The sequence below is a fragment of the Phyllostomus hastatus genome, unplaced genomic scaffold (assembly GCF_019186645.2).
Source record: "Phyllostomus hastatus isolate PE091 unplaced genomic scaffold, TTU_PhHast_1.1 phas_contig_80, whole genome shotgun sequence".
NCBI classification, from domain to species: Eukaryota; Metazoa; Chordata; class Mammalia; order Chiroptera; family Phyllostomidae; genus Phyllostomus; species Phyllostomus hastatus.
The window spans coordinates 40,175,072-40,193,651 of record NW_025333960.1 but is presented as its reverse complement, the minus strand read 5'-3'; the positions used below and the strand labels follow the sequence as shown (position 1 = coordinate 40,193,651).

Genomic DNA, 18,580 nt, shown 5'->3' with positions numbered 1-18,580 from the left:
TGCCTCAGTTTCTTCGTCTAGGCTAAGAGTCAGCAGACAGTTTGTGTTAAGGGTTGGATTGTAAACATTTAAGGTTTTGTGGGCCAAGTGCCAAAATGAAAGTTGTTGTGTTGGTACTTATAAAACAGGAGAGAACAAATTTCCACAAGTTTTTTATTGACGAAATTCAAAATACGGTATGAATGGTTGAGCAACGTTTTTTGTTAATAAAATGTTTGTTGATGAGAAGAATAAAATCTCTTTCTTTGGGGAACAGGAACATTTTACCTACTTGGCACTTAAAGTTCGTGTTTTCTATCATCAAGATTGATTACAAATGTTAATGCTGATTTGTAATGAGATTTTGTGTATTTCATCTTTGAAAATATCTTCTTATACAGGTAGGTACTGTCGAATACTGACATTAATCCATGAACATATGATTTTAATAGAGCATATTTATTGCTTGGAAGGCATCTATAGAATTTTGTTAGATTCTGTTCTTGAAATTTACCTTTTAACAAATCATTCCATTGCAAAGTAATCACTTCCAATTGAGGGTTAGGCAGAAGCTCCTCATTGCACAGCTAAGTGATTTTTAACGTGGAAGGTACTTTTGTACTTGCATTGAGGTCTGACAGTGCTTCTGGAACTGTAGCTTGAATTTGGAAACCATCTCCTACATACGTGTATGGAGCTGGAGACCTTGCATCTCAGTTCAATTTCTGACAGCATAGGACGTGTATAAACACAGCTTGACGTCACTTGTGAGTCAAACATCAGTTTTCCTCAAAATGAAAGTGAAAACATCAGTGAAGGTTTTGTATGTTAAGTGCTGTTGGTTTTCTAATTTTAGGTTGAATTCATTGAGAAATATGAAATCTGCAGCAATGAGTAATTTCCAAAGCCGGTCAGTGTTCAGTAATGCGGTTGTTGGGGGGAGGGTTCTTCTTGTTCAGAAAAATTTCGGTCTCAACTCTGAGCTCAAAAATTTCAATGAAACTATATACTACTGCCAAGCCATTATATTGTTGGATAGTAGGATGTATCAGGATATTCATCTTCTGTTTCTGAGAAAAAAATTATTTTCTTAAAGATTTTATTTATTTATTTTTAGAGAGAGGAGAAGGGAGGGAGAGAGACGGGGAGAGAAACATCAGTGTGTGGTTGCCCCTCATCCACCCACTACTGGGGACCTGGCCCACAACCCAGGCATGTGCCTGACTGGGAGTAAAACCGGTGACCCTTTGGTTTGTGGGCCAGCACTCAGTCCACTGAGCCACACCAGCCAGGCCTGTTTCTGAGAAAAATGATGATGATGATTAAGTTCATGAGAGCAAATGAAGTTAACCATTATAGCTTCAATAACACAGTAGACTCAAATATTTTATGCAAAGCATTTGCTGATCGATATTACTATGAGCAATAAATAGGCTTTAAACACCTTATATTTTCATGAGGTTTGCAGATTTGTCCAGCTGAGATTTTGTCTGCCCCCCACACATTCTTACCACCGTCAGTGGTTGCACATCTTAGTCGATTCCACTTCCTATGGTACTGAAATAGTATTTTCTCAGCTGTTTCGGGAAATGTTCATTAGCTGTAATTGTTCCCAACAGACTCTCCTTGGAACAACTATTTTCACTGACAAGTCTTAAAGGTGTTTCTCTCTGGATGCATTTCTTTGGCTGTTGCAATCAAACAACCTAACTTAATGAGGGCAAATGACTTTGTTTGACCAGTTAACAAATGAGCCATTTGGAAACTTACTTTGGTTGTTGCCATGCTGTCATTTTTTATTTTGGAACAACGTTGCTGTGATGAAATGTCTTGTTTTAAGTTTTCTAGTTTTCCTTAGCATTGCGGTCCTGACTTGGGAGTTTGTGCAGTGAGGCAGGGCGTGCCGGGCTGTTGTGATGGGTGCGTAGTCGGTACTGTCCTCCCTGTACTGCATTCTCCTGGCACCGCTGCAGTGCTGTTACATAATAAACATAACGCTGTGACATCTAATTAGATTAAAGAATAATCTACACTTTACCGTTACTTAAAACTGTGTCTTCAAAGTTTACTTTCTTTCTTTCTTTTTTTTTTGACATGATAGATCTCCACTGGTAATTTAAAAAAAAAAAGTTGCATCCTTGGAGGGGTGACTCGGTTGGAGTGTTGTCCCATACACCAAAAGGTGGGGGGTTCGATCCACGGTCAGGTTGTGTATGGGAAGCAACCGATCCATGTTTCTTGCGTTGATGTTTTTCTCTGCCCCCCCCGCCTCTGAAATCAATAAGTATATCCTCAGGGGAGGATTAAAAAAGAAAAAGTTGCAGTATGGCAGTGCACGTGACACCTGAAGTGCTGTCGTTGTCACATGTGCTGCTGAGACGTGTAGTGCGTTGAATAGCAGCGTAAACGGACGAGAGCACCGTGCACATTCTCTGCTTCAGCTGCTGTGCTGGCGTGTCACGAAAGCGGCTACAGGCAATGTGCAAACGCATGAGAGCGGCCGTGTTCTAATAAAACTTACACACACTGCAGTTTTAATTTTATATAATTTCCACATGTCAGAACATATTCTTTATTTGTTTCAACCATTTACGGGTATAAGAAGTGACCCTCCAGTCCGCAGGCTGGATCTGGCCCTTGCACCTGAACTTGGCAGTGAGAATGGAGCCAGTGCTGCTGCCACTGCCGTGGTTGGTGCTGAGGACCGGAGGAGCCGGTGTGTGCAACGCGCTTTGAGTGGTGCCCAAGGACACACCAGGTGCTATGTAATTGTTTGCATTTATTGTTTTCATTATCTCCCTGACATTAATTTTAGTTTTTAAATTTTTTCCTCTCTCAGAATCACTTGTTTCCTAATTCCTTTCTTGGGTTTTTTTATTTCCTGTTGGAGGGTCCAAACTCGTCTTGTTTTTGGTTGCCCATCCTTATCTGAGATTGAGACTCCCTATATTGATTGGGAGTGCTCTGTGTGAGTGAGTTTGTTTGGTGGTGGGCATGGCTGTAGATGGCTAGCCCGCTTTTTATTTTTTTATTTTTTAAAGATTTTTTATTTATTTATAGACATAGGGGAAGGGAGGGAGAGAGGAAGAGAAACATCAGTGTATGGTTGCCTCTTACACGCCCCCTACTGGGGACCTGGCTTGCAGCCCAGTCACATGCCCTGACTGGGAATCAAACTGGTCACCCTTTTGTTTGCACTGGCCAGCTTTTTAAATGGGGGCGGGTAATCCCAATTGTCTTGATCTTTTCCCAGGTCCCCCGTTTCATTTCACCTGAGGAGAATCCTCCAGTCTCCTGCCTTGGAGGCCGGGGTATCCTCTGTGTAATGGTGGAGCAGGCACATGTTAGCTTCATTCTTCGGTTTTGCTCTTCCGCCTCGTCGCCCTTCCCAGTCTTGGCCTCATAGTCCCGTTTCTCTGGTCAGATCTCCCCGGAGAGCACGCACAAGGTCCCCTGCTGAGGGCAGGGCTAGGGAGCCCCGCAGATGTAGTTAGCCTGCGTGTAGCCCCTGCCCTCTGTGCTGATTTTCTCCAGCTCTTTTGCCTCCCTAGGGTGCCACGGGGTGGCCTGGCTTTTCGTTAGTGTCCTTGCTGGCAGGTGGTTACGTTGGGCTGTCCTCAGCTCTTTGGTTCAGTTATGACCGCTTTGTCACCTTTCCGTCTTCCACATCTCTGCCTTTGTACTTGTACTCTCATTTTACTGGAGTGGAATGCCCAGCTGTACTTAATGTAGCACTGGGAGCGTAGCAACCTTTTAGAGAATGTTCCATTGGACTGATGGCACCTGTGGTGTCTAACTCGTGTTTGGCTAGTGACCATTGCCCCACTCTTTCTCTGGTCTCCTGTTTCAGCGGTGTTTCACTTTAAAGTCTCCTGGTTACACATTGTGTGTGTGTGTGTGTGTGTGTGTGTGTGTGTGTGTGATGTTTTATCAGGAAGCAGGCGATTTGGGAATACAGTGTCCGCTTTACGGATTCTCAACCCAAGTTGGGACAGGGTGGCATTTGCATATTTTGAGGATATTAGGACAGAATTTGGCTGTTATCGGATTTTCAGATCCACTAATTTTACTTTAATTTAAGGCATATTAAATTAGGAGAATCAGTACACACAGATGAGATTTAATTTTATCTATATATCAGATATTTCACAAAATACAAAATATCGAGCATATTATTTTTTCTTTAAAGTATTGTTTTCACCCGTGATGGTAAAATTAACTCAAGAAAAGAACTGACCCGAGAGTTAAATAGTAGTGTAGAAACCAGCCAAACAAGTTGTCATTGGAAGGCTGCATTCCAGACGAGCGGGGGAGGTCGTGAGTGCTGTGGGGTCTCGGAAGAAAGAGGGAGATGCTGGAGAGTAGGGCCGGAGGCGCAGTGGGACAGACGCAGGGGAAGGCGGTGTGAATGGAGGAGCGGCGGAGCAGAGGCCAGACGGGCGGGCGTGCTGGGTGCTGAGAAGGCAGCTTGCCCCCACCTCGCTATACCTGCAGACATGGTCACCGACTATTGTATGGAGGTCGCTGTGAGTGCTTCTTAGAAAAATGCAGGCGCTCGGCTCTCCCCTGACACGTTGAATTTTTTGAGGCCCAGGTATTTGCATTCTAGCCACGTACTCCTCAGGTGGTTTTCATGGACATTGAAGTTCGAGAACCAGTGGTTTGGAGGGTAGTTGGAAGCTGGAGAGTGACCTTTTAGACTGTGGAGGGTCTTGAATGTCAGTGTTCTGGTTCTTAGGTAAGGAAGACTCATGGAAGGTTTTAGCTGGTGAGCGACATGATGGAATTGGTAACTTTACTAATATTAAAAATAAATTATATTTGACCTTTTGTTTTGCTAAGCATGCTCTATGCCGGGTTCTTTACTGAGCGCTTTGTATGGATCTCCTTGCTTCATCGTAGACTATCTTATGGGTTGTAGGCGCTGTTGTTTTTCCCGTCGTGCAATGGGGTGTTGTTAGTTGTAAAGTGGGTTTCAGACTGATTCTATACAGACTTGGCAGGGTCTCGCTCACTAGAACCTTTGGTCTTCATTGCAGTGCTGGCCTGAATTTCCTGTGGGTTTATTTTTCTATTTTTTAATTTTTTATGTATCCTTTTTTAAAGATTTCATTTGTTTATTTTTAGAGGGGAACGGAGGGAGAAGGAGAGAAACATCAGTGTGTGGTTGCATCTTGTGTGCCCCTTACTGGGGACCTGGCCCACAACCCAGGCATGCGCCCAGCTGGGAATCGAACCAGTAACCCTTTGGTTTGCAGGCCGACACTCAATCCGCTGAGCCACACCAGGGAGGGCGTCCTGTGTTTTTTTTTAAAGGATCAGTGTAGTATTGGAGTGTGCAAGGCGAATCCAAGTGGAAAGACTGGAAGCGAAGACACCCAGACACTGTTGCACCACGTCGTGTGAGGTTGTAGAAGCTGGTCTGGCGTGGAGGTGGTGGGAACAGCAAGGAAGAGAGGGGTTTAGAAGATGGTGTGGAGCACTGCAGGTGTTGGGGAAGAACCCACAGGACTCGTTCGAGAGTCATTCTGATAGCGTGGTCAAGGCCAGGGATTCTGGAATTAGGTCCCCTGGGTTTCAGTCCTGGCTTTGTCACTTATTTCTGGACCTGTGGGGAAGTTACTTGACCCGTCTGTGCCTTAGTTTCTGCATCTGTAAAATGAGAAAATTGTGACCTCCTCTTAGAGTTGTCGACAGGGCAGCAATGAATCAGTGGTTGTGAAGGACTTAGCTCAGTTTCTGACCTCTGGATCCTGCAAGGAAACCGGCTGAGTGAGAGTGCTGTTGTGCGTTCTGTTCCCTCGGCCCCAGATACTCCCTGTGTTTCCAGAGCTTTTCGTAGGTAAACCCTCCATTGTACTGCACGCTGTAGGTGTTAAATGGGCTTTGAGTTCATTAGTGGCAGGGACCTGGTCTTACTCATTTTTGCATTCTCAGTTTCCAGCGTAACACTGAGCATTTGCCGTGACTGTGTAATAGGCATTTATAGAATGAGTGGTTGGTTATGTGATTGAGACAGTTTGAGCCAAGAAGGTTGATAACGTTGAAAGAAATAGTGACTTTGGGAGGGGTTGCTTATTTGGGGGGACAGATGTTAAAATCTACTTTAATATCTATGGTGATAGCAAGACAGCAAATTGAAATGGCTGTTAAGTAAAGATTTGTGCTTGGGTTCAGACTGAGAAGTCAGGACGAAACGCTCGTCCTGGGATCACTCACATGGGGGTCAAAGGTGAAGCCAGGAGCACACTCAGATTCTTCCTGAGGGAGGGAGTGTCAAGAGAGAACAATCCATTTATTTAACAAATATATATATATTTACTTTAAATTATTATTCAGGAATAATCGACCTGAGCAGATGTGTCACACATACTACAGAGAAATCACATTTCAGTGTAGTTTTTAACGTGATGGTAACTTTACGGGAGCAGGGGAAGTTGGGAGGGCAGGCTGGTTTTGGGAGGGACGATGGAATCGGTTTTGCACACGTTAAGATCAAGTTCTTGACTGTGTCGCATTAGATTAGGTCCTTTGAAAGGTTTGCTTCTAAAAGCATCAGCAATGGCACATGCTTCTCGTGTTTAGCATAGACTTATATAAGGTGCATTGTTATGCACCAAGTTACTGCTTATATATTACATGTATAATTAAACATACATGATCCTCGAGTTTTAAAAGTCTCAAGTATTTTAGGGATCCAGGAAAAACTGGCGCTCTGGTCAGAGGCTGGGTCGGGGAGCGTGTCGAGGGCACCGTGGAAACCACTAGTGGGAGTGGGAGGCAGGCTCGGTGACTGACGGATGGCGAGAAAGAAGCGCTGAGAGCTGGGACGCCTTCCGGGGCACAGTGAGCGGGACAAGCAGCAGGACTCTAGGAGACGAGCCGACTGGATGGTGGGATTTTCGAGTTCCATTTTATCCTGGTTTTCATTGGTAAGAGTCGGGAGTTCAAATAAAACCTTGGGGGTGTGTGTGTGTGTGTGTGTGTGTGTGTGTGGCTTCGTTGCAGGAGAGATGCCGTGGGGCTCAGGTTTCTGCTTGGCTTCCTGTGCGGGTGGGGGGCAGGTGGGACTTTCCGACAGCGGGACCTCGGTGGCTCGTCTTCCCCGCGTGTTGCTCCTGGGCACCTCAGCTGCTCGGGCACTGCCGCCTTCACCTGCTCAGCAGATGGTACCCTGCTGTGTCTGCCAGGGAAGGGAGGTTCGCCCCTTCCGGGATCTCCACGGTGAGAGTCTGATTTTTGTGTTTATGTTGGCTGGGGCAGATGTTAGCCCCATTTTCCATCTTATAGCTTTGTATCCGATGGCTAATATATTTAAAAATAAAGGTGTGATTTCCTTTAGTAAGTTTACAGTCTTTTACATTTAGGTCAAGGGTAGGGAAATGTATGAGGATTATTTTGAACAAGTTTGAAATTTCTTTTTAGGTTGTCCTGGGGAAATGAAGGTTTAAGGACAGGCCAACTGCCTACCAGAGCGGAAGATGGGGTCGAACAGCAGCCGGATCGGGGACCTTCCTGGAAACGAGCACTTGAAGAAGTTCTCGGGCACGGAGTCCCTCTCTGAGAACGACCCCTTCTGGAACCAGCTCCTGTCGTTTTCCTTCCCCGCGCCCACGAGCAGGTGAGAGAGAGACCGCTGGACATGAGCGTTTTTATGGAGGGCCACCCGTACTTGTGTGGTACGCTCATTTAAAAAAATATGTTTTTTAAAGTCTGTCCGTCCATTTATCCATCCATCCATTATCTACCCGTCTGTCATACATGTACCACTAGAAAGTCCAAAAGGTAGAAAAGTAGGAAATAAGTTTTTCTCTTTCTTTTTTTCCGCACAGCCGCCTCCCTTCCCCAGAGATGATTACTGGTAGCGGTTTCTTTTGAATCCTTCTAAAGACAGCACAAGATTATTTAAGCTTATATCTCATCCACATTTTACAAAACTGTTTAAACACAGGTGGTAGATACTACACATAACCTTGCTTTTTCTTTTTTGCTTGCTGTCTCTGGCTTTTTCTTCCACAGTTAAGTAAAATGTGTCTTGTACACTTAAGTATATATGCAGCTGCCATTTTCTTTTCAATGTCTGCAGACTATTTGTAGAATATATTTAATCGGTTTTCTCTTGGTGGGTGTGTAGATTGTGTCCAGTGTCTCGTTATAACAGAGAATGCCGCGTACAAGTGCGTCTCTGGCTCAGAAAGTAGATTGGCTGGGTCAAGCTGCATATGCTTCTGTTGTTTTGGTAGATGTCGCCAAACTGTGCTCTGTGGAAGTCGTCCCAGTTCACACTGCTACCGGCAGTGTGTGGGAGCGTGTGTCTCCCCACACCTTTGTCATTTTAGTGCCTCCTTAGACTCTTCGACCTTTGCCAGTCTGATAGGCGAAAACCAACCTTTCACTTTTAAGCTGATTCCTGAGCCAGAGGAAAGGTGGCTGGGGAAGAAGAGGGGACTGGTCCTGGTAGGGGAACGCTGTAAGGAAACCCCAGTGGTGAGGAGGAGCGTGCCAGGCGTGCGAATCTGAAGAGCGATGAGGGAGGAGGTGTGGAGGGAGGATTTGAGGGTTCTGGTGAAAAATATTACGGAGTTTGGACTTTGTCCTAAATCATTGGAGACCACTGAAAGATTTTCATCAGAAAGGATATAATCAGGTTTTCATTTTATTTGATATTCTGCTTGCCTCCTGTTGTGGTCATCACTCTGTCCTTCAGCAGAAACTGTTACTCCTAGACTGCACAGTTTTTGTTTTGTTTTAAAAAGTAACTCAGTTTTAAGATCAGATAGATATGTTCCAAATACACCAGTGAAAAGTTAGAAGGCACATGGAAACTGTGTGGCGTGGTCAGGGTGACAGGGTTCTGGAAAGTCTTTCGGAGGAGTTGGGGTATGGACACAGCCCGGAGGAGGCGGATGGTTTGGAAGGGGAGCAGGCGAGAAGGAGGGTTCTGGCACTTGTGACAGGAGCATGGACAAAGGCGCGAAGGCAGGACACAGCTCTGTGCGTGGGGGTGTGGACCGGGGGACACCAGCCTGCCTGAAGGGTGGTGTCACTCGCGGGGCCTCTTCTGTGGGCCAGAGCCCAGCCCAGCATTGGCAGGTGGTGGGAAGAGATGCAGGAGCCATGGTGTCTGTAGATGGAATTTAAAAAATTATAATTTTGTTTATTTTCGTCTGAAAAGATAATGCATTCTTGTGGTTGAAAATTCAGAGGATTCGAAGATTGTCAAAGTGGGACGTCTCCTTCTGTCCTCGCACGTGCCTGGTTCTCTGCTCCAGAGGCAACAGATGTCACCACTTTTCCTAGGTGTCCTTTAAGGGATGTTTCATGCTGTTTTATCTGCCGGGGCTACTTTAACAAAATGCCACAAGTTGGGTAGCTTGTAACACCAAGAATCCATTGCTCGTGGTTCTGGAGGCAGGAGTCTGAGGGCGGGGCACGGGCGGGGCACCGCCGCGGCTGGGCGATGGCCCTCTTCTGGCTCAGAGCCCGCGTGGTCTGTCTGGGTGCTCAGGTGGCAGAAGGGTGAGCAAGCTCTCTGGGGGCTTTCTAATAAAAGGCACTGATCCCATTCATAAGGATTCCACATTCATGACCTAATCACCCCTACACGCCCACCTGTAATGCAGGATATTTGTGGGGTTAGGGTTTCAACATAAGAATTTTGGGGAGACAAACATTCAGATCATAGCACATGTACATTCAGACAAATGTGCACATGCATCCCCCTCTTTTTAGACTGATGTAACATGTACACACTTCCAAACTGTATTTTTTAATTGATTTTATCTTAGAGAGCCTATATGTGTATAAGGCTCATTGTTTTTGATGGGGCATAGTGTGTCATCACTGAATATACCACAATTAATATAGCAATATTGTTTTACCCTTTGGATGGCTTCTAGTGTTTTCTTATTACATGTAATGCAGCAGTGGGTAATCTAATACGTACGGGTAGAAGTGATTCTTGTGCTGTGAATAAAGTATGACCAAGTGACTTCCATTAATTCTTCCAGTTGACGTTGGAGGGCGTGAGAAACAAATGTAATAAGTTGGGAACAGATTTTAGGGAGCACTGAAAGCACTTCCCAACACACAGGGGCGGGCAAAAGTAGGTTTACAGTTACAATGCAATGATTAATAAATAGCAATACAAGGGGAAACTCTGAGTTGCCCATACTCACAGCTGTAAACTTTCTTGCCCACCCCTGCATTTCAGGGTGTTTGGGAGGCACTGAAGCATGTGGGGAGTCTGACCACAGAGGGCTGAACGGGGCCATCAGAATCGGTCCGCCTGTGGCCCATGTTTGGCACACCTGTTAGAAAGCTGAGGCTTAGAATTCTGATCCCTTGCAGGTAGGTTCTTGTTGAATGGATTTGGGGAAAGTATGGTTTTAGGGAGTTACTTTTTAGGTAGGGTGAGTGACAGGCTGGAACGCGCAGGAAGGAAGAGACAGGCGGGCAGGAAAACCAAGTGGGAGGCGGCCGCAGTTCTGGAGCCGCCCCTGATGCGGGTCTGAGTCCTGCGCCTCTCCAGGAGCGGGCAGTCCTGCACCCTCGTGAATCGGACGTTCCCAGCCAGCAGAAACTCACACGGAGTAACATACTGCAAAGGTTTTTCTGTTTCAGATTGATACTTGATTTGAGCATTTGTACTTAGTGAGCTTAGAGTTCTAGATTTGAGAGCAGCGCTGAGCAGTGTGGGGACAGCTTGTATACTCAAGAATAAGAGTCATTTTGGTGAAAGGTCCAGTGATTTGCGGTGATGTTGGAGGAGGGAGGCAGTGAAGCATGGCGGGGGGGGGGCATAGATTTTGAAGGTGGACTTTGTCGTGCATCTCAGCATCCCCACTTACTAGCTTTTTGAACGTAGGCAGGCTGACTCATCTCATTGAGCCTGTGGATGCTTCTGCAAGACGGAAATCATAACACCCACTGTACAGATTTGTCGGGAGGGTAGAATATCACAAGGCATGTACGGCGTCTGACTTTCCTCTTCTTTCAAGGAGTAAATACCTGTTAATTTAAAAAAGAACAAGGGCTCTGTCTTGAGAGTCTAAAATATTTGAGGGATGAAAATAAGCAGCAGAAATTCAACTAATTTTCTTAAGAGTGCTTTATACTAATGAATAAAAATCCTATGCCTCTTTTGAATTAATAGTTCAGTTGTTTTAAAAATAGGCCAGACACTGAGTCTAATATTATTTGTCTTCGTGCTTGCACAAGACCCTTTTTGTAAAGGCTACTTCCGAGCAATCTTACTGCGTTATGAAGTTGTATTATGTGCACTGAGCACTAGGTGGCGCTCCAGTGAGGCAAGAAGGCAGCTTCTGGCGCACACTCTCCAACGGATTTTTCTGAGTACCAAAGTAATGCGTGTTCACTTTTAGTACCTTAAGTACAGGAAAGCACAAGGAAGGCCAAAAGATAAAAATAATGACAATGAAAAGTAACCATAGTTAACATGGATGTGTAGCCTTTCAGTTCTCTCACTTAAAAATGTTTGTGTCATATTCTTTGCGTTATTTCTTTAACTCATGTTCCCTCCTGTCAGTGTTTTCCTACGACATAAGTTTAAATGGTTGTAGAACGTTCTGTCTCATGGATGTACATAGCGACTTAACTGATGTTGAACCTTTCGCAGGTTTCTTCTTTTACCTGTTACATATAAAACTCTGATGAACTTCCTGTAGCCCAGTCTTTGTGCATATATCCCCAATTATATAAGTGGAGTGAGTTTTTAGTAGATTTGCTGGTAAAATAGACTTTAAAAAACCACACCAGCCTCTCATTAAAGTTAGAAAATACAGAAACAAAAGGGAAGATAGTCATGCATTCTCATCACACAGAGCTCTCCTTCCCTACTTTTTGAAATGCACATGTGTGTTTACATCTGCCTGCCCCCACAATATGAGATGATACTGTGGTATCGTTATGTGACTTTAACACAATGAATGATTTATACATATTTCCTTTTTAGTGAATATGAATTATTAAAGTTTATTTATCAAAAGATAGTACTGACGCCCTGGCTGGCGTAGCTCAGTGGATTGAGCGCGGGCTGCGAACCAAAGTGTTGTAGGTTGGATTCCCAGTCAGGGTACATGCCTGGGTTGCAGGCCATGACCCCCAGCAACCGCACATTGATGTTTCTCTCTCTCTCTCTCTTTCTCCCCCCCTTCCCTCTCTGAAAATAAATAAGTAAAATCTAAAAAAAAAAAAAAAAAAAGATAGTATTGAATGCCTCCAACTTGCCAGGCACTATTTTTAAGGGCCAGAGATCTTGCAGTAAACGTGATGGGGGAGGTCCCTACCCTCAAGAAGCTTGCATTTCAGCAGAGGAGGTGGGCAGCAAACAAGTAAAGAAGTAGATGCACAGAGTCATGTCTGGAAATGCCAAATGCAGTGGAAGAAAAGAAAGGCAGAGCGAGTCATGTGGAGTGACAGAGTGGGGGCCGTTCTCCGGACAAGTGGCATTTAGGCAGAGACGGGTGAACCAGGCAGATCCTGGGGAAGGAGCATCCCGGGTGGAAGGGGCAGCGGCTGTGCAGGACCTGGAGCAGGAATGAGTTCCCCGTGTTCGGGGGGTGGCAAGAGTCCTGTGTGGCAGGACAGTGAGCAAGGAAACCCATTACATAGGCCGGTGTGGTATTCCAGAGACAAGCATGTTTTAATTCGGGAATTGAGTCTAGTCTGCTGTGATTTGCTAACGCTCCTATCATATGGAAAGATTTTACTCACATAGTGTGTTCTGTTGCGGTAAGATTAACATAACATAAGTTTACCATTTGTAAGTGTATGATTCAGTGGCATTAACTACATTCCCGGTGTTGTATAGTCATCACCATTGCACATTTCCAGAACTTTTCATCATTTCAAACAGAAACTCTGTACCCATTAAATAACTCTCCATTTCCCCTTCCCCCAGCCCGTCGGTAACAGCCTCTGTTCTGCCTTCTGTCTGTATAAATGTGTCTATTCTTGGTAACTATAAGTGGAATCATATATTAGTCATTTTGTGTTTGGCTAATTGCACTTAGAGTTCAAGGTTTATCCATGTTGTAGCACATACCAGAATTTCCTTCCTTTTTAGGCTAACTGATACTCATTGTATGTATATACCATGTCACTATGTTTTTTTAAACTTCAGTTAGTTGTATTTTCTGAAAAAAATTCTGTTAAATGTCTTCCGCTTCTGTTCAGTATTGTTCGGTTCCAGTGACCAGTTTGATTTTTCTTTTAGGGATTGCTCTTACATTGTAAACAATACATACATTCGGCTAAGAGCCTGGGCCAATGAACCATCTACCTTAATCTAGCTGTTATTTATTGAGTGCTTGCTGTGTGCCAGGTGCCGGGCTCATCTCATTGCCTTAGATGCATTTCCTCATTTAGTTCTCGTGTCCAGCCTGTGAGATAGGTACTGTTACTATTCCTGCAAGTGGGAAAACGGAGAGCGCAGGAGCTCGTCCAGGGTCACACAGCTAATAGCCGGTGTGGACTAGGTTTAGAGCCGGTCGGTGTAGCTCCAGAGCTGGGTCTGTCGGCTGTCCCGCTGTACCATCTCCATTTGGGAGGGTCATCGCAGGACGAGCTTTAAGTAATGGTTAAAGAGCTGCAACGTCAAATATGTGATAATCTTTGAGAAAAGAATCACCACATTACATATTCATATTTTCAAGTGCTTTCAAAGCAATAGGTCATAATAACAGGTACTTATATTTACAGTGTAAATGTATAATTACATTATTTATAATTAATGCATGCAAGCTGATGGATAATCTGTCCGTCATTTCAGCCTTGCGTCGAGTGGTGTGTGTCTTCTCCCTCTAAGGGGAGCTGCCTGAACGATCCTTTCCGAGTTTCTTGACCTGTTGCCTCGATTGAGAAACAGGAAAAGAGTCTTTCATTGAGTTAGATCACAGTTTTTTAACTGACAGAATCAATTAAATGGCTGTAAAATTAATTTTTTCCTTAGAATCATGGGTGCCTTCACTTCTATATTTTTATTCTCTTTGGCACACTTGACGTACAGTTTTCTTAGAACTTTTCCAAGTGGAAACCACCCGCGGTCGCCCCTGAGTGGGCCTGGGCTGCCTCCTCAACTGTCCTCCAAACCCTCTTCTGAGCCTCGCACCCTCGGGTTCCGTGAGCAGCGACCGGAAGCCTGTCCTGGGCCATTTACTGAGGGAACGAATGATTTGACACCTCTTTTGGCATCTTGGTTTCTCAAACTGGGGGACCAAAAGACGTTCCGTTTTTACATCTTGAGTCAAAACCTGCTCCTTCATTTAGACCTTTCCAGGCAAAAGCAGCTTAGAAGATGCTCCAGTTTGCCCAGGGTTGATCGCTCCCTTAAACTACAAGTTCAGACGGGGGAGATATAACTAGCGTGTTTAAAACGTTAAAAGACAGACAAGTAAGTTTTATTCCAAGTGCACCCTTCTTTCTTTTTCTCACCGTGTTGGATGGAATTGCAATTTTTAAGTCATTTTTTTCTGTTACTTTCTTGAGAAAATAAGTACGATATTATAATGCATGGTAGTTGCTGAAATATTGACACTTTAATAGTTACAGTTCCTTTCATTTTGGCACTTGAATGACAGCATATAGGGCTGCCTGTGAATCCCATGAATATAAATACCCTTTTGGTTCTGTCTAGTACGTTAAAAATTGCTATAATAAATTTATGTGCAGTTTTTATCCTTTGACTTTTTCCTATGAATAGGCCCTTTTAAAACATTAGCACTCCCACAGTTTAACCACTGAATGGGCTAGTTAGTTTTGTGAATGATTTCTGTAATTCTGTCTCTGCGAAGGTAAGCGGCGGGAAGTCCTCAGAAATGCGTCCATACTTTCCTGAATGGTTACTTGTTGGTTGGCTCAGGCTGTGTTTTAAACCGGCAAACACGTAATTTGTCAGTATATATATATATTGTGGGCTGAAAATGACATTAATACATGGTCAATTTTGAAAGGATTTTATGGAAGAATTTTCAGTGAAAAGAGGGACTTAAGGATTTTCAATATATTTTTTGTAAACCTCATAATTGTATTTACTTGAATTGTTCAGAAAATCTGTGTTCAGAAGTCTGTGTGTGATTTCTACCCTCCAGCAGTGTTCTGCCCATGTGCTTTTCATTGACAGATTTGAACTATGAGTTTATCATCTTTTATTAATGAGATTCACATATAAGATTGGCATGCTTACTAGTAAAATAAAACCAGTCTAAATTACTGAAATCTGTGAATTAAGGAATGTGTAATTAAGAAATTTAGCTTCCTGACCAAACTGGAGTTTATTATTTCATAGCAGTTACAAGAAATTCCTTTGCTTTCCTTATTAGACTTAAAATTTTTGTTTTTCCAGTTCTTTATTATCACATATTATTACATGATTTTAATCATAACATAAATGTGTGACAATACCTCTTTAGGTCTATATAGAAATTCCAAGTAGTTACCAGTAGTGTTAGATTGATGTTATATGGGTTTGGTTTAATAAAAAAGTAGCTAAACTGATACTGTTCATACTGGAAGAGTATTAAACTAGAAGTTAGATGTGTTTATTTTTGCATTGTGACCTTGGACAGAGTATTTAGCTTCTTTGTCTTTCTGTCACCTGTACAATGAGGATATTCCTGTTTCCTCAGTTGACTTCAGGATTTTTAAAAGTAATCGAATGAAATAATCAAGGTGAGAGAACTTTGTGTAGTATATAGGTCTGTACAAATTGCAAATTATATCTAATCAGCAAATTTATTAGCATATGAACAATTACTATGCTAAAGTCTTTAAATGCATTTTTTCTGTAGAGAGTTAAATAAATCTCCTCCCTTGTTAAAATATTTTTCTTAAATTATAAAAGTCAGTTTCAACTCAAATTCTAAATTAGTGGATTTCAAATTAATGAAGTTCTGCTAAATGTATACTTAGTTGGCACTTTTAATTTTTAAAAATAAATTACTTGTGCCCTGGCTGGTGTAGCTCAGTGGATTGAGTGCTGGCCTGCGGACCAGAGGGTTGCTGGTCTGATTCCCCATCAGGGCACATGCCTGGATTTCAGGCCAGGTCCCCAGTAGGGGGCACACGAGAGGCAACCACACATTGGTGTTTCTCTCCCTCTCTCCCTCCCTTCCTCTCTCTCTAAAAGATAAATGAATAACTGAAATCTTTAAAAAAATAAATTATTTCTGTAGTGTAAACAGTTTTTAAAAAATCTGATATGTGGCAACCCAAGTATTTCTATAGTTGAGAATATGATAATCATAAGAATTCTTCTAAGTTGCAGTGTTCCAAATCGGTAAGCTTCTTTTCTAAGATTATGTATTATTCAACTTCCTTTTCCTCTCTTTAATTCCTGAGGGTCAACACCATGGCCTGGCAGTGTCCATTGTTGCCTCTTATGTTACTGAACAATCTGGAGTGTGGACAGATGAAGAATGAGACAGATGGATTGGCAGAAAAAAAAAGCGTCCAAAAGAGAAAAAATGCTGGGTGGTAGAAACTGCTATGGGGCCGCAGTTTCCTCTGGTGCTCTGCAGGACTGGCTGGTATAGGACACAGGTCCCCAGTTAACTTGCCAGCCTAAGTGTGCTGCTTTCTTTAACTCAAGTGGTACTGAATTTGCCAGCTGTACTGACCTGTCACACCAGCGCCTAAAAGATTGTAAATAACTCTTACATATTTTCATGTGTGACATTGATCAGGAATGGGTATTTCGTTTAATACATGGCCCATTTTATATGTTTTTTGGGTTGTGGACACTTGAGTTCTTAACTCAGGCTTCATATGAACTGAACTTTCTTTCCCTGCCAACAGATTTTCTTCCTCATTTATTGGTCAGGTTTGGAAAGCCGTTTGCCATCTAATGCTGGAGCGGGGTTGATGGATGAGGGGGTGCGTGCCGTAGCGCTGAGCCCTGGGCTTTTAATTCTTTTCACTCACACATCAGTGGCAGGGTTTCGCAAGGTTGTGGTGGACAGCAGATCTCATCTTCAAGGCCAGGGTTGTTTGCCTTCTCTCCTGTCACCTTGTGAATTGTGGCTGACACTTGGAGACGTTTTCTGCATAAGTGGCTAACATAATCATCCATTGCGATGTTTTCCCCCGTCACTGCTGAACACTGCTGTGTCCACTTCACTCTGTCACACTCGAAGTGAAGGCCAGCGTTGTTTGTCATGTCGGAGCATTGTAAGGCGGAGTTTAAGTCCAAAGATCATAAATTCTCTGTATGGTATTTCTTGATGTACACCATCCCCCCTTGTGATGTAACTCAAACACTGACTGCCTGGTACAGTGAAAGAATGTAGATGGTGCTGAATAGAATTTGTTTCAAATTTGCAATGGCATGATAATCATTTGCCAGTTAGAATCCTTTATGGATTCCTCTACATAGGCCATTTTAGAGGAAAAACAATCTGTATTTGTCACTAAGGTTCTTATGCTCACTGACCGTCAACACATGCTCACTTAAGTATAAGGATCACTGGATTTGGTGTCAAAGATCTGGGTTTGGAATTTTGCAAATTTAGGAATATGTGTGGGCTTATAAACCACAGTTATGTACTTTTGGTGCAAATGGTCATTGGTTAAATCTTTCTGGAACATAATTTGTACTACTCATCAGAACAGAAATGTATGTTCATTGCCCAGCAATTTCACTTCTAGAATTTATATTAAGGAGATAGTTGGACAAGTTCGGAAATATGTGTAGAAGGATTTCTATGGATAGATGTCCATTACAATGTTTATAATAAAAATTGCTCACAACCTAATGTCCAGTAAGGAGATTGAGTAAATAAACAAATAAAAACAATGCACACTGTAACAATATACACTCATTAAAAATAATCGTATGTTTATAGATATAGAAAAAGATCATAGCATACTAAATGGTTAAAGCCAGTTATAAAGCCATTCATAGAGCATAATCTTATTCATGCAGAATTGTGTATGTGTGTATTCTAAAAGTGTGTATATTTATGTAACTCTTGCATAGGTTATACAGCTTTATTTTTTTATTTTTTATTTTTTATCCTCACCTGAGGACATTTTTTAATTGCTTTTAGAGAGAGGGGGAGGGAGAAAGGAAGGGAGAGAGGAAAACATCAATTTGAGAAAGAAGCATCAATTGGTTGCCTTCTGTATGCACCTGGGGTGGTGCTGGAACCCACAACCTAGGTATGTGTCCTGACTGGGACTTGAACCCTCAACCTTTTGATTACGGGATGCTGTTCCAACCACCTGAGCCACACTGGCCAGGGCTAGCTTTATTTTTGATTCAGTTTTTTAAACTTGTTATTTTGAAATAATAGAGCCACAGGAGGCTGCAAACGTGTATAGTGAGGTCCCTTTCATCCTTCATGCAGTCTCCCTCGATGGCAGTGTCTTGCATGACTGTAGTTCAGCATCAAAACCAGGATGTTGACGTTGGAGCAATCCCCAAAGGTTGTGGCGGTTTCAGCAATTAGTTACACATGCACTCATTTGTACATGTGTGTTTACTATGTATAGTTCTATGTGTAGACTTGTATGACCACCACACCACAACCAAGACACCTGTTTCCAGCAAGACTCCCTTGTGCTTTCCCCCTCTCATCTCTAA

At 43.1% G+C, this 18,580-nt stretch overlaps 1 protein-coding gene across 1 annotated transcript in view; it reads left to right on the top strand.

Moving 5' to 3' along the window:
* DYM (dymeclin) overlaps window positions 1-18,580 on the top strand; it is a 267,961-nt gene that overhangs the window by 7,417 nt on the left and 241,964 nt on the right. The window contains exon 2 of the mRNA XM_045850041.1: window positions 7,405-7,600. Coding sequence (XP_045705997.1) covers window positions 7,461-7,600 — 140 coding nt within the window. The 5' untranslated portion in view covers window positions 7,405-7,460. The remainder of the gene's footprint in view (window positions 1-7,404; window positions 7,601-18,580) is intronic.